Source organism: Vidua chalybeata, chromosome 32 (assembly GCF_026979565.1).
Source record: "Vidua chalybeata isolate OUT-0048 chromosome 32, bVidCha1 merged haplotype, whole genome shotgun sequence".
Classification (NCBI taxonomy): domain Eukaryota; kingdom Metazoa; phylum Chordata; class Aves; order Passeriformes; family Viduidae; genus Vidua; species Vidua chalybeata.
In genome coordinates, this window is record NC_071561.1 from 1381019 (window position 1) to 1404742 (window position 23724).

Sequence of the window (23724 nt, forward strand, 5' to 3'; positions counted from 1 at the left end):
CAAACCCCTCACCTGTCCCCAGCCCCTCTCTCCTGTCCCCAAAACCCCTCTCACCTGTCCCCAAAACCCTCACCTGTCCCCAGCCCCTCTCTCCTGTCCCCAGCCCCTCTCTCCTGTCCCCAAACCCCTCTCCTGTCCCCAAACCCCTCACCTGTCCCCAAACCCCTCACCTGTCCCCAAAACCCCTCACCTGTCCCCAGCCCCTCTCACCTGTCCCCAGCCCCTCTCACCTGTCCCCAGCCCCTCTCTCCTGTCCCCCCCCCCCCCGTGTTCCCGCACACGTGGCCAGCGCTGCCCCCCCGCCCCCCCCCCCGTTAATCCCCGTTAATCCCGGCAGGGACGAGCCGGGACGAGCCCTGGGGAGGCCGGGGAGAGACCCCGGTGCCCACAGACCCCCCCCGACCCCCCCCCAAACACCCCCGACCCCCCAGATCCCCCCAAGCCATCCCCTCAATGATCCCAAATCCCAACAGACCCCACAAATCCCCTTGAAAGTCCTTTGGACCACCCCCCCCCCCCGCCAGGGTACCCCAAACCCTCCAGCGTACCCCAAACCCTCCCAGACACCCCTAAACGCCCCCCCAGGCGCCCCCACCCCTCCAGAAACACCCCCCCCCAAGCCCCCCACCATGTCAGAGTCGGAGGAGAACGGAGAGGGTGAGTCTGGGGGCGCTCCTGGGTAAAAGTGAGGGTTCAAGGGGGGTCCCCCAGGGTTTTGGGGGGTCCCTGGTCTATGGGACGGGGGTCACCCTGGGTCTGGGGGTCCCAGGGTGGGAGGGGTTTGCAGGGTTGGGGGTCCAGGAGGGGTTGGGGGTGTCCTGGAAGGTTTGGGTGGGGGGCACCCCCAGTGGGATGGGGCTGTTCTGGGGTGCTCACTCTGTGTCCAAGTGCTCCCAGGGCTGGACAGAGTTTTGGGGGGCTGTCCAGGAAGATTTGAGGGGCTCCGGGAGGAATTTTGGGGGGAGGGGACAGGAAGAGTTTGTGGGTTCTGGAAGGACTCAGAGGGGTTTCTGCTCTGTGGGATTGGGGTGTTCGGGCGTGGTTGGGGATGTCCCGGGGTTGGAGGGTCTTGGGGGGGGCACGAGGGTTTGGGGGGGGTCCGGAATGGTTTGGGGGGGTCTCTCCCTGTCGTTGAGCAGCCGTTCCCCTCCGCAGGGCCCCCCAAGGATCTGTCCCCCTTGGCCGAGGCCATGGGGCAGCCCCTGGGCTGGGGGTCCGGCGATGGCCCCGGGGGGGCGGCGGGCGTGGGGACCCCCCCGGGGCAGCGGCAGCGCCGCCCCCCCCACCCCAAGCACAAAGCCCAGGGGGGCACCGGGGGCGTCCATCGCTCCCCCCGCGCCCTCTTCTGCCTCCGCCTCAACAACCCCATCCGCCGGGCGGCCATCAGCATCGTGGAGTGGAAGTGAGGGGGGGGCTCGGGGGGTCTGGGGGCTGCCAATCGTGGAGTGGAAGTGAGGGGGGGGCACAGAGGTCTGGGGGCTGCCAATTGTGGAGTGGAAGTGAGGGGGGGGCTCGGGGGTTTGGGGGGTTTGGGGGCTGCCAATCGTGGAGTGGAAGTGAGTGGGGGGCTCAGGGATTTGGGGGCTGTCAGTTGTGGAGTGGAAGTGAGTGGGGGGCTCGGGGGTTGCCAGTTGTGGAGTGGAAGTGAGGGGGGTATTGGGGGGCTTGGGGGGTCTGGGGGCTTTGGGGACCCCCCCACACCTGGTGCCCCTCACTTCCCCCCAGGCCCTTCGACATCCTCATCCTCGCCACCATCTTTGCCAACTGCGTGGCCCTGGGGGTCTACATCCCCTTCCCCGAGGACGACTCCAACACCTCCAACCACAACCTGGTGAGCACCCCCAGACCCCCCCCGGGAACGGGGGGCGCCCCTCACCCTGGCAGTGCCCCTGGGACCTTCGCTGGGTGCTGGGAGAGCGCTGGGAAAGGGGAGGGGGGGTTCACCCCACCCTGGACTGGGCAGGGGGTGGGGGTGACACCTTGGGGAGGTGCCAGAGGGTGGCACCGTGGGGTGGCAGGGGCTGTGGGGACCCGGGGGGGGGGATCCCTGTGTCACATGTGTCCCCTGGCACACGCCTGTGCCGCTGCCTTAATCCGCTTTGCCGGCGCCGGGGGGGCCGGGGGGGGCCTAATCCCGGCTGAGCCGCCCCAGTCACCCACAAAGGGGACACTGGGAGGGGGCTGGAGGGGGCCCAAATGTCCCTTGTCACCCCCAGGGAGGAGACGCTGGGGCAGGACACCCCAAATAGCTCTGTCCCTTGACCCCCAAAGGAAGGGGTGGTGTCAGGGGTGTCCCCAAATGTCCCTGTCACTTGTCCAGGGGCAAAGGGAGGGTCAGGGGAGGTCCCAAAGTGTTCCTGTCCCTTTTACCCAGGGGGAGGTGGGAGGGGCTGAGGGGGATCCCGAGTGTCCTTGTCCCCAAAAGGAATGCAGGGGGGTTCCCAAGGGTCCCTGTCTGTTGTTGCCAAAAAGGGACAAATATCCCTGTCTCATTCCTTAGGAAAAGGGGATGCTGGGAGGGGGAACCCCAAATGTCCCCAGGGGGTGCTGGAAGGGGTGGAGGGGTCAGCGAGGGTCCCCAAATGTCCCTGGTGCCCAGGGAAGGGGACGCTGTGAGCAATGAGGGGACAGAGGTGTCCTGAAATGCCCTCCTGGAGGAAGGCTCAGGCTGTCAGGGGAGGGGGGGTCCCCAAAAGGGGAAGGGGACACTGGGTGACCCTGTGTGCCCCTGGAGCAGGGGGTGCTGACCCCCCACCTGCCCGCCGTGCCCCCCCAGGAGCAGGTGGAGTACGTGTTCCTCATCATCTTCACGGTGGAGACCTTCCTGAAGATCATCGCCTACGGGCTGGTGCTGCACCCCAGCGCCTACATCCGCAACGGCTGGAACCTGCTGGACTTCGTCATCGTCATCGTGGGGTGAGGGGCTCTCCGGGGACAGGGACAGCTGGGGGAGGGGGGGACAGAGCTGTGTGACCCCCCCCCGATGTCCCCCCAGGCTGTTCAGCGTGATCCTGGAGCAGGTGTCCCACAAGCCGGGCGATGCCCACCACATGAGCGGGAAGCCGGGCGGCTTCGACGTCAAGGCCCTGCGCGCCTTCCGCGTGCTGCGCCCGCTGCGCCTCGTCTCCGGCGTCCCCAGTGAGACCCCGGGGAAAACGGGGGGTTTGGGGTGCCCCCCCAGCCTCCTGCCGACCACCCCCCCTTCCCCGTGCCCCTCCCCAGGTCTCCACATCGTGCTCAACTCCATCATGAAGGCGATGGTGCCGCTGCTGCACATCGCGCTGCTCGTGCTCTTCGTCATCATCATCTACGCCATCATCGGCCTCGAGCTCTTCATCGGCCGCATGCACAAGACCTGCTTCTTCATCGGCTCTGGTAGGCCCGGGGGGGGTCACCCCGTGAGTCCCCCCCAGCTCTGGGACACCCCAGGAGTCCCTCAGTGCTCCCACATGCCCCAGCCCAGGGACCGGGATCCCCCAGGGACACCCACACTGAGACCCCCCTAAAACTCCTGAGACCCTCCCCCTGCAGCACTGAGGATCCCCCAGGACACCCCAGCAGGGTTCTGGGGTTCCTTAACACACTGAGACCCCCCTAAATTACCTGAGACCCCCCCCAGGACACCCCAGCAGGGTTCTGGGGTTCCTTAACACACTGAGACCCCCCTAAATTACTTGAGACCCCCCCCCGGACACCCCAGCAGGGTTCTGGGGTTCCTTAACACACTGAGACCCCCCTAAATTACCTGAGACCTCCCCCCAGGACACCCCAGCAGGGTTCTGGGGGTCCCAGCACATCCCTGAGCCCCTGCAGTGTCAGGGGTGTGAGTAGCCAGGAGGGACAAGAGTGGGGACAGCAGCTGAGTTTGTGCAGGTGAAAGAGAAGCTTGGGGACAGGAATTTTCAGCGGGGACAGGAATTTTCAGCAGGGACAGGAATTTTCAGCAGGGACAGGAGTGGTCAGCAGGGACAGGGATGGTCAGCAGGGACAAGAGTTACCCACGGGGCCAGGAGCTCTCAGCGGGGACAGGAGCTGGGTGAGGGCAGTGAGAAGGCAGCGCCCTGCCGGGAGCTGTCACCAGGGCCCGCTGTCGCCTGTCCCCAGACCTGGAGTCGGAGGATGACCCCTCTCCCTGCGCCTTCTCCGGGCACGGCCGCGCCTGCCTGCAGAACAACACCGAGTGCCGCGGCCGCTGGGAGGGCCCCAACGGCGGCATCACCAACTTCGACAACTTCTTCTTCGCCATGCTCACCGTGTTCCAGTGCATCACCATGGAGGGCTGGACTGATGTGCTCTACTGGGTGAGACCCCCGAGCCCCCCAGATCCTCATAACCCCTTCCTGAGCCCCCCCAAATCCTCACACACATCCCTGAGCCCCCCAGATCCTCATAACCCCTTCCTGAGCCCCCCCAAATCCTCACACACATCCCTGAGCCCCCCAAATCCTCATAACCCCTTCCTGAGCCCCCCCAAATCCTCACACACATCCCTGAGCCCCCCAAATCCTCATAACCCCTTCCTGAGCCCCCCCAAATCCTCACACACATCCCTGAGCCCCCCAAATCCTCATAACCCCTTCCTGAGCCCCCCCAAATCCTCACACACATCCCTGAGCCCCCCAAATCCTCATAACCCCTTCCTGAGCCCCCAGAATCCCCACACACATCCCTGAGCCCCCCAAAACCTCATAACCCCTTCTTGATCCTCCCAGAATCCTCGCACATATCCCTGAGCCCCCCAAATCCTCACACTCACCTTGAGCCCCTCAAAATTCTCACACACATCCCTGATCCCCCAAACCCTCCCCAAACCACCCCAGGGCCAGGGCAGAGACCCAAACTCTCTGCTGGGTGTCACTGGCCTCACCTGAGCAGGGATTTGGGGGGACCCCATCACCCCAAATCTCCCCCCACAGATGCAGGATGCCATGGGCCACGAGCTGCCCTGGATTTACTTCGTCAGCCTCGTCATCTTCGGCTCCTTCTTCGTCCTCAACCTGGTGCTGGGGGTGCTGAGCGGGTGAGGAGCCACCAGTGGGGCCGAGGGTCAGCCAGTGGGGCAGGAGCCGTGTCCTTGGCATGTTTGGGGTCACACCTGTGCCCCCTCCCCAGGGAATTCTCCAAGGAGCGAGAGAAGGCCAAGGCCCGCGGGGACTTCCAGAAGCTGCGGGAGAAGCAGCAGCTGGAGGAGGATCTGCGGGGCTACATGGACTGGATCACCCAGGCCGAGCTGGAGGGCGATGAGGAAGAGGGGGAGCATGAGAAGCACCGTGAGTGGGGCTGGGGGGCAGTTCTGGTGTCCCCCCAAAATCCTGAGCCCCCCCAAACCTCCATGATCCTTCTTTCCTACAGGTCTGACCGCCGAGGACCTGATGGGGAAGCGGAAGCCGCGGCTGAAGTGGCTGCGCCACGCGAGTCACTCCACTGACACCCATGGTAGCCCCGGGGCACCCCAAATCCTCCAGACCTGGGCACCCCAAATTCCCTGAACCCAGCCACACCAAGTTCCCTGAACTCAGACCCCCCAGATTTCCTGAACCCAGGCACCCCAAAATGCCCCAGACCTTGGCACCTCAAATTCCCTGAACCCAGATCTGGGCACATCCAGATTCCCTGAATCCAGACACCCCAAATTCCCTGAATCCAGACATCCCAAATCCTCCAGACCTGGGCACACCCAGATCCCCTGAACCCAAGCACTCTAAATTCCCTGAACTCAGACCCCCCAAATTCCCTGAACACGGGTACCCCAAAATGTCCCAGACCTGGGCACCTCAAATTCTCTGAACCCAGATACCCAAAATTCTCTGAACCCGGATACCCCAAAATGCCCCACACCAGGGTACCCCAAATTCCCCGAATCCAGACACCCGAAATTCTTCAGACCTGGGCACATTCACATTCCCTGAACCCAGAGCTGGACACCCTGAATTCCCTGGACTGGGTACCCCACATTCCCTGACCCCAGACACCCCAGATGCCCCGGGGCCGGGCACCCCAAGCCCCCCCGGGCTGACCGGTGCCCCCACCCCAGCCAGCCTCCCGGGCAGCGAGACCACCTCGGTCAACACGGAGACCGTGGGGGAGGAGGAGGCGCCGCCGACCGCCTGCGACCGCTGCCTGTGAGCCCCGGCGGGACACGGGACCCCGACCCTGCCACCCCCGACCCTGCCAGGGCCCTCGGGATCCCCCCACGGCCCCAGGGAAACGCCCCAGATCCCTGCGACACCCCACAGATCCCCGGGACCCCAAACCTGACACCTACGGCGCCTCAGGGCAATTTGGGACCCTCGCATAGCCCCCCCCCATGTCCCCCCAAAACCACTCATAGCCTCAGCGACCCACCCCCAGATGCCCCCCGAGACCCCAGAACTGACCCCCACAGCACCTCAAAGCCCTCTGAGACCCCTCCATAGCCCCACGGATCCCCCATACTCCCTCCAGGACCCCAAAACCGACCCCAGCACCCCTATGATCACCCCCAGGTACCTCAACCAGGGATCCTCTAAGCCCCCTCCGACCAAATCTGAGCCCAGGACCCCTATAAAGCCCCCCCAGATATCCCCCTATGGCCAAGGGACTCCCCCAGAATCCCCAAATTTTGGGGTAACTCTGCTTTTCTCTCCCCAGGGGCAAAATTACAAAGACAAAATTCTGGTGAGTGAAGAGAAGAATGGGAGGTGTGGAAAAAATGGGGGGAGGGCCGCAGTGGGGCCCCCCTAAAGCCTCCCAACCCATCCCACCTGACAGGGACTCTGTCACCCCCCCACCTCCCCTCTGTCCCCAGAATCCCGCTGCTCCTACATCCCCCACCCCCTCTTATCACCCTGTACCCCAAACTCCTCCACGTTCCCCAAAACACCCCCAATTCCCCCCCACACCTTGTCCCTCCCTACCCCCCAAATCCGCCCTGCCCCAAGGGAAATATGGGTTGGATATTAGGAAAAGGTTTTTACGGAAAGATGAGTTTAAAAAAGCCTGGATGTGGCACTGGCTGCCCTGGTTTAGGTGAGGTGTCGGGGCTGGATTGGACTCGGTGATCTCGGAGGTCTCTTCTGATTCTGTGTGACCCCTCATTTCCCCCCCAAACCCAAACACCCTTCCCCTCCTCCCGCGTGACGGGGGGGATGTCTCTGTCCCCCAAACCCCCCCGCTGCCCCCCCAGTCGCCGCCTGCGCCGCCTGAACCGCCTGTGGCGCCGGCGCTGCCGCGCGGCCGTGAAATCCGTGTCCTTCTACTGGACCGTGCTGCTGCTCGTGTTCCTCAACACGCTGACCATCGCCTCCGAGCACCACGGGCAGCCGCCCTGGCTCACCGAGACACAGGGTACGGCCCCCGGGACCGCCCGGTACCCCCGACATCCTCCAGTGCCCCCCAACACCCCCCAGTGCCGCACAACACTCCCTCTCAAACCCCTCAGTGCCTCCCAAACCTCCCGGCAGTCCCGACATCCCCCAGGGCCCCCTAAACCCTCCGGTACCCCCGACACCCCCCAGTGCCCCCCGACACCTCCCACACCTCTCGGTACCCTCCAACACCCTCCAGGGCTCCCCAAACCCCTCGGTACCCCCCGACATCCCCCCCAGTGCCCCCCAGACCCTCAGGTACCCCTGACACCCCCCGGTACCCCCCGACATCCCCCAGTGCCCCCCAGACCCTCCGGTACCCCTGACACCGCCCGGTGCCCCCCGACACCTCCCAGTGCCTCTCAAACCCCTCGGTACCCCACAGTGCCCCCCAAAATCCTGAGCCCCCCTGGCATCCCGCGGTGCTCCCCGTCGCCCCCAGAGCTCGGGGGGGCCCGTCCCGCTCTCGGTGTTTCCCCACGGCCCTCCCCGGGCGGTGACTCGGGTGTGTCCCCCCGGTGTCCCCCCGCAGCGTACGCGAACAAGGCGCTGCTGTCGCTGTTCGCCGCCGAGATGGTGCTGAAGCTCTACGCGCTGGGCCCCTCGTGCTACTTCGCCAGCTTCTTCAACCGCTTCGACTGCTTCGTGGTGTGCGGCGGCGTGCTGGAGACCGCGCTGGTGGAGCGCGGGGCCATGGAGCCGCTCGGCATCTCCGTGCTGCGCTGCGTGCGCCTGCTGCGCGTCTTCAAGGTCACCCGGTGAGGGACAGCGCCGTGGCCTGACAGTGCCACAGCAGCGGGACACGCCGGCACCAGGACACCCCGACACCGGGACATCCCGATACTGGGACACCCCGGCACCGGGACACCCCGACACCGGGACACCCCAATACCGGGACACCGCAGTGCCACAGCACTGGGAAACCCCGGCACCGGGACACCCCGACACTGGGACACCCCGACACCGGGACACCCCGACACCGGGACACCGCAGTGCCACAGCACTGGGACACCCTGACACTGGGACACCCCGATACTGTGACACCTGAACACTGGGACACCGCAGTGCCACAGCAGCAGGATGCCCCGACACTGGGACACTCCAACACTGGGACACCCTAGTGGCCCAACACCACGACACCCCAACACCATGACACTACAATGTCCTGACACCCCAATGCCCCAAAGCCCCAACACCACAATGTCCCAGCCCTGTAATGTCCCAAATCCGTGACACTCTGATGTCCCAAAGCAGTGATGTCCTAATGCTGTGATGTCCCAAACTGGTGACACCGCAATGCTGCAACACCTCCCACCACGGGGTGTTGGCTCTGCACTGTCCATCCATCTCCTTCCCAGTGCTCCCAGTGCTCCCAGTCCCTGGGCCAGCTCCACCAGGTGTTGGCTCTGCACCATCCATCCAGCCCATCCCAGTGCTCCCAGTGCTCCCAGTCCCTGAGCCAGCTCCACCAGGTGTTGGCTCTGCACCATCCATCCAGCCCATCCCAGTGCTCCCAGTAACCCCCGTGTCCCGCAGGCACTGGGCGTCGCTGAGCAACCTGGTGGGGTCCCTGCTGAACTCCATGAAATCCATCGCCTCCCTGCTGCTGCTGCTCTTCCTCTTCATCATCATCTTCGCGCTCCTGGGCATGCAGCTCTTCGGGGGCCGCTTCAGCTTCGACGAGACCCAGACCAAGCGCAGCACCTTCGACACCTTCCCGCAGGCCCTGCTCACCGTGTTCCAGGTACCCCAAAACCTGGGGGGAACCTCAAAGCCTGCAGGGCGACCCTGAAACCCCAAAGGAGTCTCTGAAAGTTGTGGGGAGACCCCAAAATGCACGGGGGACCCTAAAGCCATGAGGAGACCCCAAAACTGTGGGGAACCTGAAATCCCTCAGGGAGACCCCAAAGCCTGCAGGGCGACCATGAAGCCCCAAAGGAGGTTCTGAAAGTTGTGAGGAGACCCCAAAATGCACGGGGGACCCTAAAGCCGTGAGGAGACCCCAAAACTGTGGGGAACCCCAGAATCTGTGGGAGACCTCCAAACCCATGGGACACCCTAAAAGCTGTGAGAGATCCCAACACCTGTGAGGGACCTTGAATCTCGTGGGTCCCTTAAACCTGTGGGGAGACCCCAAAATCCATGAGCCCCCCTCAAACCATCCCATCACCACCCTATAGCCATGCACTCAGAACTGGGAGGCAGCGGTGTACTGGGAGCACTGGTTTGGGGGTGGCACTGAGATTTTGGGGTGCCCCTGGTGTTTGGGGACCCCCAACTCACCCAGATCCTGACGGGGGAGGATTGGAATGCGGTGATGTACGATGGGATCATGGCCTACGGCGGCCCCGTGTTCCCCGGGATGCTCGTCTGTGTCTACTTCGTCATCCTCTTCATCTGTGGGAACTGTGCGTGGGCAGGCTGGGCACTGGGGGCACTGGGAGCACTGGGAGGGACTGGGAGGGACTGGGAGCACTGGGAATACTGGGAAGGACCAAGAGCACTGGGACAGACTGTGGGCACTGGGAGCACTGGGGGCACTGGGGGTACTGGGAGGGACCAAGAGCACTGGGAGCACTTGGGCCACTGGGGGGACTGCGAACACTGGGAGGGATTGGGAGCACTGGGAGCGCTGGGGGGAACTGGGAGCACTGGGGGCACTGGGAGGGACTGGGAGCACTGGGGGTACTGGGAGGGACTAAGACCACTGGGGGCACTTGGGCCACTGGGAGGACTGGGAGGGACTGGGAAGCACTAGGAGCACTGGGAGGGACTGGGAGCACTGGGAGGATACTGGGAGCACTGGTGAGCCCTCCCCTCCCCACAGACATCCTCCTCAATGTCTTCTTGGCCATCGCCGTGGACAACCTGGCGGACGGTGACAACATCAACTCCGGGGGGGACAAAAAGTGAGCCCGGACGCCTGGAGCCCTTTTTGGGGGTGATTTTGGGGGGGCACCCATCCTCTGGGCCCCCTGGGGGGTGCCCGACCCCCGGGACCCCCTGGCTGAGCCCCCCTTTTCTCCCAACCCAGGGACAAGGCCGGGGAGGCGGAAGCGGGGACGGAGAGCCAGGACGTGGCTGTGAAGGTGAGGGGGTCTCGGGGGGGTGACCGTGACCGGGGGGTCCTGGGGGGGGTCCTGGGGGGTCCCTCCCTCCCCCCAAAGTGTGCACAGCCCTCACCCCTCCTCCTCCCCAGGTTGAGGGGGATCAACCGCAGGAGGAAGAGGAGGAGGAGGAGGAAGAGGTGGAGGAAGGTGAGGGTCACCTGCCCAGGCATCGGGGACATTGGGGGGTGGCAGTGCCCTGATGTGGGGGTCCCTGAAAGGGGGGGGTGTGACAGTCCTTGAACATCAGGGTCCCGGGGGAGGTGACAGTGACATGAGATGGGGTCCCTGGAGGGGGATGGCAGTGCCTGGGGTGGGGGTTCCCAGAGGGGGGTGACATGGAGGGTCCCTGGGGGGGTGACAGTCCTTGAACATGGGGCTCCCTGCAGAGGTGTGACAGTGCCTGGGGTGGGGGTCCCTGGGGAGTTGACAGTGCCTGGACACAGGGACCCTGGAGGGGGTGACAGTGGCTGGACACGGGGGTCCCTGGGGAGGTGACAGTGGCCAGACATGGGGGTCCCTGGGGAGGTGACAGTGGCTGGACACGGGGGTCCCTGGGGAGGTGACAGTGGCCAGAAATGGGGGTCTCTGGTGTGTGACAGTGACTGGAAATGGGGTCCCTGGAGGGGGGGATGTGACAGTGACCAGACATGGGGGTCCCTGGAGGGGGGGATGTGACAGTGACCAGACATGGGGGTCCCTGGAGGGGGGGATGTGACAGTGGCCGGACATGAGGTCCCTTGCAGGTGACGAGGAGGCCGGGGGGGAGCGTGACAGCCTGGGGAGGGCCCGGCTGGAGTCCCTGGAGGAGGCCCCCAAGCCCAAGGTGACCCCGATCCCCGAGGGCAGCGCCTTCTTCGTGCTGAGCAGCACCAACCCGTGAGTGGCACTGGGGGCACTGGGGGCACTGGGAGCACTGGGAGCACTGGGAGCACTGGTGCTTGAGGCCCTGAGAACAATGGGGGACTTGGGATACAGCAGACATGGAGGGACTGGGGACGCAAACTGGAAGCACTGGGAGCACTGGGACTGGAGGGCTGTGAGCGCCGGGAACACTGGGAATGGGGAACTGGGGGTCCTGGGAACATTGGCACTGACTGGAGGCCTGGAGGGGCTGGGAGCACTGGGACTGGAGATACAAACTGGGGGGACTGGGAGGACTGGGGACTGGGAGGACTGGGACTGGGAGCACCGGGGGACTGGGAGCATTGGGACTGGGGACACAAACTGAGGGGGACTGGGAGCACTGGGGACTGGGAGGACTGGGACTGGGAGTACTGGGGGACTGGGAGCACTGGGATGGACTGGGAGCACTGGGATGGACTGGGAGCACTGGGAGCTGACATGTGCCTGGTGCAGGCTGCGGGTGAAGTGCCACGCCCTGATCAACCACCACATCTTCACCAACCTCATCCTCGTCTTCATCATCCTCAGCAGCATCTCCCTGGCCGCAGAGGACCCCGTGCGCGCCCACTCGCCCCGCAACCACGTGGGCTACTGGGCACACTGGGCAAACTGGGAGGGACTGGGGGCACTGGAGGGGTGTGGGGAAATTCACCCCATGTGGGATCCGCTTGCCCGGATTTGGGGTCAGAAATGAGGGGGCTGGGAAGGGCAAGGAGGGGTGGAGGGGGAATCTGGGGGTGTTTGGGGGGGTCCAGGAGGTTGGGGGTGTTGGGGGGTTTGAGAGGGGTTGGGGTCACCCCGTTCCACCCTCCCCACCCCCCCAGATCCTGGGCTACTTCGACTACGCCTTCACCTCCATCTTCACCGTGGAGATCCTGCTCAAGGTACAGGGAGGGGTCTTGGGGGTTTGGGGTGGGGGGGTTCCCATGGTTTTTGGGGGTTCCCAGGGTTTTGGGAAGGGGTTCCCAGGGTTTTGGCAGTGGGTTCCTGGAGTCTGGGGGAATTCCCCAGTGCTTGGAAGTTCCCGGAGTTTGGGGGTGTTCCCCAGGGTTTTGGGAGGGGGTTCCCATGGTTTTTGGGTGTTCCCAGGGTTTGAGGGTGAGGGGTTCCTGAGGTTTGGGGTGTCCCCAGGGTTTTGGGAGGGGGTTCCTGGGGTTTTGGGAGGGGGTTCCTGGGGTTTTGGGAGGGGGTTCCCGGGGTTTTGGGAGGGGGTTTCCCGGGGTTTGGGGTGTTCCCAGGGACAGGGGGTCCCCAGGTCGGGGCTCACGTTCCCCCACAGATGACGGTGTTCGGCGGATTCCTGCACAAAGGCTCCTTCCTCCGCAACTGGTTCAACCTCCTGGACGTGCTGGTGGTCGGCGTCTCCCTCATCTCCTTCGGCATGCAGTGAGCTGGGGGCAACTGGGAGCACTGGGAGGGGCCAGGCTCAACACTGGGGGCACTGGGAGGGTACAAGGAACCTCACTGGGGGCACTGGGGCCATTGCTGGGGACCCTGGAAAACAGTGAAGTGCTGCTGGAGGCACTGAGGGCGTTACTGGGAGCACAGGAGGTGTTACTGGGAGCACTGGGGGCATTACTGGGAGCACTGGTGTGTCCCTTGGCAGCTCCAGCGCCATCTCGGTGGTGAAGATCCTGCGCGTCCTGCGCGTCCTGCGGCCTCTGCGAGCCATCAACCGGGCCAAGGGCCTCAAGGTGGGCAACTGGGAGTGCTGGGAGCACTGGGATGGACTGGGAGCACTGGGGGCAATAGGAGCACTGGGGAAAATGGGAGCAGTGGGAGCACTGGGAGCACAGGGAGTGGCATCCTCCCAGCAGTAGCCATGGCAGGCTGGACTGTGGGACACTGAACTGGTGGGACTGGGAGCACTGGGGCCCCAGCATGCCATGCTGCTGGTGGCACAGGGGTCTCCATTGTCCCTGTGTCCCCAGTGTCCCAAGGTAGCAGTGTCACAGGTGTCCCCGGCACACAATGCCCTCAGTGCCTCACTTGTCCCCATGTCCTGGTGTCCCCAGCATCTCTGTTGTCCCCATGCCCCGGTGACACCACTGTCCCTGTCCCTGTCCCCATGCCCCAGTGATCCTGTCCTTGTCCCCTTGCCCTGGTGACACTGCTGTCCCTGTCCGTGTCCCCCTGCCCTGGTGACACCACTGTCCCTGTTGCTGTCCCCCTGCCCCGGTGACACCTCTGTCCATGTCCCCCTGCCCCGGTGACACCGCTGTCCCTGTTGCTGTCCCCCTGCCCCGGTGACACCTCTGTCTGTGTCCCCCTGCCCTGGTGACACTGCTGTCCGTGTCCCCCTGCCCCGGTGACACCTCTGTCCGTGTCCCCCTGCCCTGGTGACACTGCTGTCCCTGTCCCTGGTGACACCTCTGTCCATGTCCCCCTGCCCTGGTGACACCGCTGTCCCTGTTGCTGTCCCCCTGCCCCGGTGACACCTCTGTCCGTGTCCCCCTGCCCTGGTGACACCACTGTCCCTGTCGCTGTCCCCAGCACGTGGTGCAGTGCGTGTTCGTGGCCATCCGCACCATCGGGAACATCATGATTGTCACCACGCTGCTGCAGTTCATGTTTGCCTGCATCGGGGTGCAGCTCTTCAAGGTGACCCCGCGGGTCCCCACCCCCCTCTGAGGGGTCCCCAACCCCCCCCGGAGAGGTCCCCACCTCCTCAGGGGGCTGAGGGTCCCCCTGACCCCCCGATCCCCCCAGGGCAAGTTCTACAGCTGCACTGACGAGGCCAAGCACACGCCGGGAGAGTGCAAGTGAGCGTCACCCCCAAAAATGACTCCACACCCCAAACTGAGCCCTGCGCCTCAAATCCTGACCCTCGCCCACCCCACCGGTGTCCCCATGATGTCCCCCCCCCCCCCCCCGCTAGTATCCAGGGGGGTGTCTATTGTTGTTCCCGTGTCCCTGTCCCAGGGGGACATTCCTGGTGTACAAGGACGGGGACGTGTCCCACCCCTCAGTGGTGGCAGTGCCCAGGGGGGTGTCTCACCCTCGCTGTCCCTGTGTCCCCATCCCAGGGGGACATTCCTGGTGTACAAGGATGGGGATGTGTCCCACCCCTCAGTGGTGGCAGTGCCCAGGGGGGTGTCTCACCCTCGCTGTCCCTGTGTCCCCATCCCAGGGGGACATTCCTGGTGTACAAGGACGGGGACGTGTCCCACCCGTCGGTCCGGGAGCGCCTCTGGCTCAACAGCGACTTCAACTTTGACAATGTCCTGGCGGGGATGATGGCCCTGTTCACCGTGTCCACCTTCGAGGGGTGGCCCGCGTGAGTCCCCGGGGGTGGGCATGGGGACAGTGCCACCCCCCGTGGGGACACGCCCCAGCACCGTGTCCCTCCCCAGGCTGCTGTACAAGGCCATCGATGCCAACGCCGAGAACCAGGGGCCCATCTACAACTACCGCGTGGAGATCTCCATCTTCTTCATCGTCTACATCATCGTCATCGCCTTCTTCATGATGAACATCTTCGTGGGCTTCGTCATCATCACCTTCCGCGCGCAGGGCGAGAGCGAGTACCGCAACTGCGAGCTGGACAAGAACCAGGTGTGGGGACATGCTGGCCGTGGCCCTGAGGTGTCCCCATGACTCTGTGCTGTCCCCATGGCCCTGCAGAGTCCCATGTCCCCGTGCCACCCCCATGTTCCCACAGCAGCAGAGTGCATGGAGCAGTGGGGTGGCAGTGTCCCCATGCTGTCCCCGTGCCATCAGGGTGTCCCTGCAGCCGGTGTCTGGAGAGGAAGCAGGGTGGCCATGACTCTGCAGTGTCCCTGCAGTGTCCCCTTGCCCTTTGCTGTCCCCTCAGGCAGCAGTGTGTGCCAGTGGGGTGGCCATGTCCCTGCAGTGTCCCCATGCTGTCCCCGTGTCCCCACAGCGGCAGTGCATGGGGTGGCAGTGGGATGGCAGTGGGGTGGCTGTGTCCCCATGCTGTCCCCATACTGTCCCCTGTCCCCGTAGCGGCAGTGTGTGGGGTGGCAGTGGGGTGGCCATGTCCGCATGCTGTCCCGGCACTGTCCCCATGCTGTCCCCATGCTGTCCCCACACTGTCCCCTGACCCCGCAGCGGCAGTGTGTGGGGTGGCAGTGGGGTGGCCATGTCCCCACACTGTCCCCATGCTGTCCCCACACTGTCCCCTGTCCCCACAGCGGCAGTGTGTGGAGTACGCGCTGAAGGCGCAGCCGCTGCGCCGTTACATCCCCAAGAACCGCACCCAGTACCGCGTGTGGGCCATGGTCAACTCCACCGCCTTCGAGTACATCATGTTCGTCCTCATCCTGCTCAACACCATCGCCCTGGCCGTGCAGGTGGGGGGGACACCTGGGAGGACAGGGGGTCACAGAGGGGACAGTGCCAGACCCCCATGTCCCCCCCCCAGCACTACGAGCAGTCCAAGCCCTTCAACTACGTGATGGACCTGCTCAACATGGTGTTCACGGGGCTCTTCACCGTGGAGATGGTGCTCAAGATCATCGCCTTCAAACCCCGGGTATGCCAGAGGGGTGTCACGGGGGGGTGGGTCACAAAAGGGAGGGGGCTGTCACAGCGGGGGTGACACAAGGGAGGGGCCACAGGACAGGGGGTCCTCACCACCTTCCCCCCCATCCCAGCATTACTTCTGCGATGCCTGGAACACGTTCGATGCCCTCATCGTGGTGGGCAGCGTGGTGGACATCGCCGTCACCGAGGTCAACGTGAGTCACCCTCCTTGTCCCCTGGCTCAGGGGAGGTTGGTGTTTTGGGGCAGTCCTGCATGTCTGGGTTTCCCTCCGTCCACGTGCTCATGTCCATCTGTCTGTCTCCATCATCTCCATCATTTTCATCTCCATCATCTCCATCCATCTCCATCGTCCCATCTGCCTGTCACAGAACGGGGGGCACGTTGGTGAGGTACGGGGAGGTGTCCCCAGCTGGGGGATTTTTGGAGGGGCTGTGTGGGGGTTTTGGGGTGCCCCTGACCCTCCTCCCCGCAGAGCTCGGAGGACAGTTCCCGCATCTCCATCACCTTCTTCCGGCTCTTCCGCGTGATGCGGTTGGTGAAGCTGCTCTCCAAGGGCGAGGGCATCCGCACCCTGCTCTGGACCTTCGTCAAGTCCTTCCAGGTGAGATGAGGGGGACATGGCAGGGGACACAGGGGAAAGGGGACATGGAGGGGGGACCCCCCAGCACCCCCTCACCCCCGCTCTGTCCCCAGGCCCTGCCCTACGTCGCTCTGCTCATCGCCATGATCTTCTTTATCTACGCCGTCATCGGGATGCAGGTGAGGGGCCTGGGGGAGCTGAGGGGCCCCGTGGGGAGGTGAGGGATGTGGGGGGTGGTCTCCTGTAAGCCCCCGGCCACCCAGGACCCCTCTGTCCCCCCCAGACCTTTGGGAAGGTGGCGCTGCAGGACGGGACCCAGATCAACCGCAACAACAACTTCCAGACCTTCCCCCAGGCCGTGCTGCTGCTCTTCAGGTGGGGACGGGGGCCTGGGGGGTTCTGGGGGGCTCTGGGCTTCTCATGGGACTTTGGAGCTTCCTCTCAGTGAATCGTGAAGGGGTTACAGATCTGCCCCAGGGGTACAGGTGTGTCACAGGGGTACAGGTCTGCCCCAGGTGTGCCCCAGGGGTGCAGGTGTGTCCTGTGGGGTGCAGGTGTGCCACGGGGGAGGCGTGGCAGGAGATCATGCTGGCCAGCCTGCCGGGCAAGCGCTGCGACCCCGAGTCGGACGCGGGCCCGGGGGAGGAGTTCACCTGCGGCAGCAACTTCGCCATCGCCTACTTCATCAGCTTCTTCATGCTCTGCGCCTTCCTGGTGAGACACAGAACCTGCCCCATGGCCCTGCCCCACAGCCCCAGCACTGCCCCACACCCCTCAGGACCCCTATGGGCATCCTGACCCCCACCTTGACCCCCCCCCAGATCATCAACCTGTTCGTGGCTGTGATCATGGACAACTTCGATTACCTGACACGCGACTGGTCCATCCTGGGCCCACACCACCTGGACGAGTTCAAGCGCGTGTGGTCCGAGTATGACCCCGCGGCCAAGTGTGTAACTGTCCCCTTGTCCCCAGCGGGGGGGGAGCCAGGTGGCCGGACCACCCGTGACCTCCTGTCCCCCCTCCCCAGGGGCCGCATCAAGCACCTGGACGTGGTGACGCTGCTGCGCCGGATCCAGCCCCCGCTGGGCTTTGGGAAGCTCTGCCCACACCGTGTGGCCTGCAAGGTCTGGGGGGGGGGGGTCCTGGGGGGATTTGGGGGGCGCCTGAGGGGAGCCACCCAGATTCACCCCCTCTTGTCCCCTGCCCAGCGCCTGGTGGCCATGAACATGCCCCTCAACTCGGACGGGACCGTCACCTTCAACGCGACGCTCTTCGCTCTGGTCCGCACCTCCCTCAAGATCAAGACAGAAGGTGGGGAGCTGGGAGGGTCTGGAGGGGGCAGGGGACAGCAGGGGGTGACAGTCATGGCTGTGTGTCCATGGGGGGGTGACAGTCATGGCTGTGTGTCCCCCCTCCCTGCAGGGAACCTGGATGTGGCCAACAAGGAGCTTCGGGCTGTGGTGAAGAAGATCTGGAAGAGGACGAAGCCGAAGCTGCTGGACGAGGTCATCCCCCCGCCCGAGGGTGTGTGAGGGCCGTGTCCCCTCCCCTGTCCCCTCAGACCCCCGGCTGCCCCCTGACCCTCCGTGTCCCCCAGAGGAGGAGGTCACCGTTGGAAAGTTCTACGCCACCTTCCTGATCCAGGACTATTTCCGCAAGTTCCGGCGGCGGAAGGAGCGGGGGATGCTGGGCGCCAGCGCAGGCCCCAGCAACGAGTGTGCGCTGCAGGTGCGACCCCCCCCCGAGGCGGGGCTGGGGGTCCCAGGTGTCACCAGGTGACCCCCCTGACCCTCCTGTGTCCCCCCAGGCCGGGCTGCAGACGCTGCAGGCGCTGGGCCCTGAGATGCGCCGGGCACTGAGTGACCTGGAGGGGGACGAGGGCGGGGACGCCCCTTCGGAGGAGCCACTCACCTATGCAGTGAGCCACGCCCACAGACCACACCTTTCCATTGGCCACTCCCATTGGTCACGCCCACCGGCCTCACCTGTCCCACCCTGGCCATACCCACAGGCTACACCTGCCCCAAAGCCACACCAAAGGCCACACCTGTCCTGTGGCCATGCCCACCGGCCACACCTGTCCAAAATCTACACCGAATGACCTGTTCCGTGGCCACGCCCACCGGCCACACCTGTCCAAAATCCACACCAAATGTCTACACCTGTGCCGTGGCTGTGCCCACCGACCCGCCTCTCTCCGCAGGCCCCCGAGACGCTGTACGGCTCCGCCCCCGGCTCCCCCCTGCTCTCGGAGCCGCCCCCCGTCCCCAGCCCCGCTCCCACCGAAGGGGAGGACCCCGCGCCCCCCTCCCACGGCAGGTACGGGGGGGCTGGGGTCACCCCGACACGGGGCGGGGGTTCCCGGGGAGGACGGGGGGTGCCCATGGCCCTGTGCGCAGGCGGCGCTCCGACGGGGGGGACCAGGACGAGGAAGCGCCCGCCGAGGATGTGGAGGAGCCGGGAGGGGAGCCGGGGGACGTCAGCCACGACGAGGACCTGGAGAGCTCGGCACCGCCCCGGCGCCGCTGGGTCGGGGACAGGTACCGCGACCCCCGAGCCTCTGGGGGAGAACCCCATCTGGAGAGGTCCCTGCAGCTGGGGAGGGGGGTCCCGTCTGCCCTGACGCTGTCCCAGTGCCAGGCTGCCGGGACCCCCGGCCTGTAACTGGGGAGGGGGCACTGGAGGCAGCTGTCCCAGGAGGGGGTGATCCTGTCACCCCCTGACCCCGCGCTGGGAGGTGTTCCAGGGGATGTTCCCAGCCCCGACTGACCCGCCTTGTTCCTCCCAGGGCACCGGGACCCCCGCGCTGGGCGGCGGAGCTGCCCCGGGGGGGGTCGCTGCCGCTGCCCCCCCGGCACTTCGCGCTCGGCAGCGGCGCTCGCGAGGGGCAGCAACTGAAACGGCGCCGGCTCCTGCCCCCCACCCCCGCGGGTACGGCGGGGCTGGGAAAGGGGGCCGGGGGGCAAAAGAGGGGCCGGGACCTCCATTGAGACCCTCCGTGATCGCACCCGGCAGCGCTGACCGAGCCCCCCGCCGTAGCCCGGGACAGTTCCCCGGTAGCCCCGGGAGGTCCCTGGGGCTGATGGCGGGGGGAGATGACCCTCCGTGGTGCCCCGATGGGGAGGGTGGTGTCCCGCCGTGGCCCCAGAAGGATCCCTGATAGGTGGGGCTGACCCATCCCCGTGCCCCCAGGTGCCCCAGAAGGTTCCTAAAGCCGCTGGTGACTCTGCCCGGTGCCCGGAGGGTCCCTGGCCAGGGAAAGTGACCCTGCCTGGTGCCTCCCGGTAGTCCAGAGGGTCCCTGGCCAGGGTGGGTGACCGGGCCCGATTTCCTGGAGGGTTCCTGGACGGGGGCTGACCTTGCCTGGTAGTCCAGAGGGTCCCTGGCCAGGGGGGGTGACCATCCCCGGTTTTTCAGAGGGTTCCTGGCCGGGGGCTGACCCTGCCCGCTGCCCCCCAGGCCGGAAGCCCTCCTTCACCATCCAGTGCCTGCGACGCCAGGGTAGCTGCGAAGACGAGCCCATCCCGGGCACGTACAACCCCTCGGGCCCGCCCGGCCCCGCCCGGCCGCAGGTACCACTGGAGATGGGGCAGACAGACGAGGGGGGGACACGCTGACAGTGTCACCCCCGCACTGACCCCCTCTCGCCCCCAGGGCTACGGCAGCTCCGAGACCTGGCGCCTGGGGGGCTCCTCGCAGGCCTGGGCGGCCCCGGCCCGCGGGCACGTTCTGTACGCGCCCCTCATCCTGGTGGAGGGGGCTCCGGCGGCGGGGGGCAGCCTGCCCCCGCTCAACCGCTGGTTCCCCCCGGCGCCGCTGCGCCTGCGGCCCTGCGGGCCCCACGATGCCCTGGCCCGAGGCTCGGCCGACAGCCTGGTGGAAGCCGTGAGTGGAGGGACATGGGGGGCACATGGAGTGACATGGCTCAGATGGGAGGCCATTAGTGGGGGGACATGGGGTGACATTACTCGGCCGACAGCCTGGTGGAAGTAGCGAGGGGGGGGACACTGGGGACACCCCATGGCTTGGCCAGCAGCCTGGTGGAGGCAGTGAGTAAGGAAGGGGACACGCGCACGCCTCCGGTGCCAGTGCCAGCGCCTCCCCCTCTCCGCCCTCCCAACCCAGGTGCTGATCTCGGAGGGGCTGGGGCTGTTCGCCCGCGACCCCAAGTTCGTGGCGGTGGCCAAGCGCGAGATCGCCGACGCGTGCGACATGACGATGGACGAGATGGAGAGCGCGGCCGCCGACCTGCTGACCCGGCGCCGCGCCCCGCCCGCGCCCGCCGTCTACAGCGACGAGGAACCGCTGCGGCCGCCGGCGGAGGAGGAGCTAGCGGACGAGATGGGCTGGGCCGGCGGGGTCTAGAACCCGGCACAACGGGGCCGGGAGGGCTGGCTCTAGAACCCGGCAAACAGGACTGAACGGGCCGGCTCTAGAACCCAGCACCGCGGGACCGAACGGGCCGGCTCTAGAACCCGGCAAACAGGGCCGGACTGGCCGGCTCTAGAACCCAGCACCGCGGGGCCGGACGGGCCGGCTCTAGAACCCGGCACCGCGGGACTGGACGTGCCGGCTCTAGAACCCGGCACCGACGCCGGACCTTGTGAGGGCAAAGTTACCTCAGGAAAAAAAAGGGATTTTTATCAGAAAGGTTTTGATTTTTTTTCCTCACAAGGAGGGATTTCCTCTGGAAAATGGGTATTTGCCGCACTGATGGGGTTTTTTTCCTGAAAAATGTGGTTTTTTTCCTTAGGAAAAGGGGTATTTGCCTCAAGGCTCTGGAACCCAGCACCGACGCCGGACCTCGTGAGGGCAAAGTTACCTCAGGAAAAAAAAGGGATTTTTATCAGAAAGATTTTGATTTTTTTCCTCACAAGGAGGGATTTCCTCTGGAAAAGGGGTATTTGCTGCACGGATGTTTTTTTTCCCTGAAATATGTGGTTTTTTTCCCTCAGGATAAGGGGTATTTGCCTCAAGGCTTTAGAACCCGGCACCGACGCCGGACCTTGTGAGGGCAAAGTTACCTCAGGAAAAAAAAGGGATTTTTATCAGAAAGATTTTGATTTTTTTCCTCACAAGGAGGGATTTCCTCTGGAAAAGGGGTATTTGCTGCACGGATGTTTTTTTTCCCTGAAATATGTGGTTTTTTTCCCTCAGGATAAGGGGTATTTGCCTCAAGGCTTTAGAACCCGGCACCGACGCCGGACCTTGTGAGGGCAAAGTTACTTCAGGAAAAAAAGGGATTTTTATCAAAAAGGTTTTGATTTTTTTCCTCACACAATGAGGGTTTTCTTCTGGAAAAGGGGTATTTGCCGCATGGATGGGTTTTATCCTGAAAAAGGTGGGGTTTTTCCTCAGGAAAAAGGGTATTTGCCTCAAGGCTCTGGAACCCAGCACCGACGCCAGACCTCGTGAGGGCAAAGTTACCTCAGGAAAAAAGGGATTTTTATCAAAAAGGTTTTGATTTTTTTCCTCACACAATGAGGGTTTTCTTCTGGAAAAGGGGTATTTGCCTCACGGATGGGTTTTTTTCCTGAAAAAGGTGGGGTTTTCCCTCAGGAAAAGGGGTATTTGCCTCAAAAAAAGGAAGTTTTTACTCTAAGTGTGTTTTCCTTCAAAATAACCAAACCGTATTTTCCTAAGGAAAAGGGAGTGTTCCTCAAAAAAGGAAGGGATTTACCTCAAAAACGGATTTTTTTTTTTGTCTGGAACAGAGATATGTGTTAAAGGTGGGGGGAAAGTATCATCAGAAAATGAATTTTTTCCTCAGAAAAAGTTTTTTCCTCAAAAAACCCACCCAAAACCACACACATCCCCACATCAACTATTTTTTCCCTCCAAAAGGACGTTTTCGCTAAAAAAAAAAAAAAAAAGGGATTTTGCCTCAATTTAGAAAAATGAGGGCGTTATGTAAAAAAAAAAAAAATTATAAAGAAAGGAGGGGTTTGCCTCAGAAAAAAAAAATAGGTGTTTTCCTCCAGAAAAAGATTATTTGCCTTAAATTTGCTGCTCAGAGGAGGGTTTTCCTCAGGAAAAGGGATGTTTACCTCAAAAAAATTAAAGTTTTTACTCAATAAAGAGACGGTTTCCCTCAAAGAAAAGAAAACAAAACAACCTACCAAAAAATCCCTCAAAGAAAAGAAAAATTTTAAAAGGGTGGAAATATAATTTCCTTAAAATGTGGGGTTTTTCCACTGGAAAAGGTATATTCACATCAGGGAGGAGTGGGGAGGGAATATTCTCAAAAAGGAGGTTTTTATTTCAGGATAAGGGACATTTAAGACAAATTTGTGTTTCTTCTCAAAAAGGAAGTTTTTACTCCAAAAAGGAATTTTTCCCCTCAAAAAAATCAGGAGTTTTATCTCAGGAAATGAGACGTTTACCTCCTGGGGACGGGGAATTGTTCTCAAAAAGGAATATTCCCTCTTGAAAAGGGATAATTACCACCAAAAAATCCTTTAAAAAAGATTTTGCCTAAAAAAGTTTTTACTCAAAGAAAAGGAGGTGTTTTCCCCTCAAAAAAAAAAAAAAAAAAAAGGAGTTTTGCCTCAGGAAAAGCGAGATTTACACCCAAAAAGGAGGGACTGCCAAAAAGAAAAAAAAAAAAAAAAAAATGGAGGGGGGATTTTACATCAGGAGAAAGGATTTTATCACCTCAGAAAAGGTAAATTTTACATTACAAAGGAGGTGTTTGTTTCCCCGATGAAAGAGGAAATGGGGATTTTACTTCAGGAAAGATTTTACCTCAAAAAGGAGGGTTTTATCTCCAAAAAAGCAGAATTTACCTCAAGCAAGGGAGTTCTACTGCAAATAGAGGAATTAACACAGAGGGAGATTTTACTTCACAGAGTGGAGTTTTAAACCAGAAAAAATGATTTTTTTTTTTATCTGAGAAAAAGTGAATTTTACCTTACAAGAGGGGTCTTACCTGAGAGAGGGGGATTTTACCTCAGGAAAGGTACATTCTACCTCAGAGACAAAGGTTTTACCTGAAGAAAGGTCAATGTTTTGCTTCAGGAAGAGTAAAATTTACCCTATGAAACAAGGTTTAACTGCAAGAAAGAGCATTTTTCACCTCAAGGAGGGGAATTTTACCTCAGAAAAGGGTTTTTTTACCCAACGAGAGGTAAATTTTGCCTCACAAAAGAGAGTTTTACCTCACGAAAGAACATTTCACACCCCAGAAAGGGGGATTTTACCTCAGGGAAGGGGTGTTTTACATCACAAAAGTGGATTTTCCCTCAGGAAAAGTAAATTTTACCTCACAGAAGAGGG

At 62.6% G+C, this 23724-nt stretch overlaps 1 protein-coding gene and 1 long non-coding RNA gene across 4 annotated transcripts; one reads left to right on the top strand and one right to left on the bottom strand.

Annotated features, from left to right (window-relative positions):
- The first annotated feature begins 595 nt into the window (after window positions 1-595).
- CACNA1F (calcium voltage-gated channel subunit alpha1 F) lies at window positions 596-22483 on the top strand. Its single transcript, XM_053968131.1, has 48 exons — window positions 596-657; window positions 1156-1402; window positions 1726-1831; window positions 2777-2916; window positions 2996-3138; window positions 3223-3375; window positions 4105-4301; window positions 4917-5020; window positions 5113-5270; window positions 5353-5436; window positions 6035-6122; window positions 6631-6657; window positions 7166-7326; window positions 7879-8104; window positions 8883-9090; window positions 9634-9754; window positions 10174-10255; window positions 10381-10435; window positions 10546-10603; window positions 11200-11332; window positions 11813-11942; window positions 12184-12243; window positions 12639-12745; window positions 12966-13053; window positions 13853-13960; window positions 14069-14121; window positions 14490-14636; window positions 14713-14914; window positions 15514-15672; window positions 15744-15854; window positions 15976-16059; window positions 16235-16255; window positions 16339-16467; window positions 16560-16625; window positions 16730-16821; window positions 17001-17160; window positions 17268-17395; window positions 17477-17573; window positions 17658-17760; window positions 17872-17973; window positions 18047-18177; window positions 18257-18367; window positions 18653-18768; window positions 18849-18989; window positions 19238-19380; window positions 19909-20021; window positions 20104-20334; window positions 20575-22483. The coding sequence occupies exons 1-48, from the start codon at window positions 630-632 to the stop codon at window positions 20812-20814; spliced, it is 5892 nt and encodes a 1963-aa protein (XP_053824106.1). The 5' UTR covers window positions 596-629; the 3' UTR covers window positions 20815-22483.
- On the bottom strand, window positions 3761-7955 carry LOC128801957 (uncharacterized). 3 transcript variants are annotated; one of them, XR_008435283.1, is made up of 5 exons: window positions 7884-7955; window positions 5270-5369; window positions 4868-5164; window positions 4253-4294; window positions 3761-4163 (listed from the first exon to the last, which is right to left on the bottom strand). It is a non-coding gene; the product is annotated as an uncharacterized LOC128801957 (long non-coding RNA). The 3 variants fall into 3 exon arrangements; XR_008435284.1 differs by having other exon boundaries at window positions 4253-4297; XR_008435285.1 differs by lacking the exon at window positions 4253-4294.
- Window positions 22484-23724: the final 1241 nt, after the last annotated feature.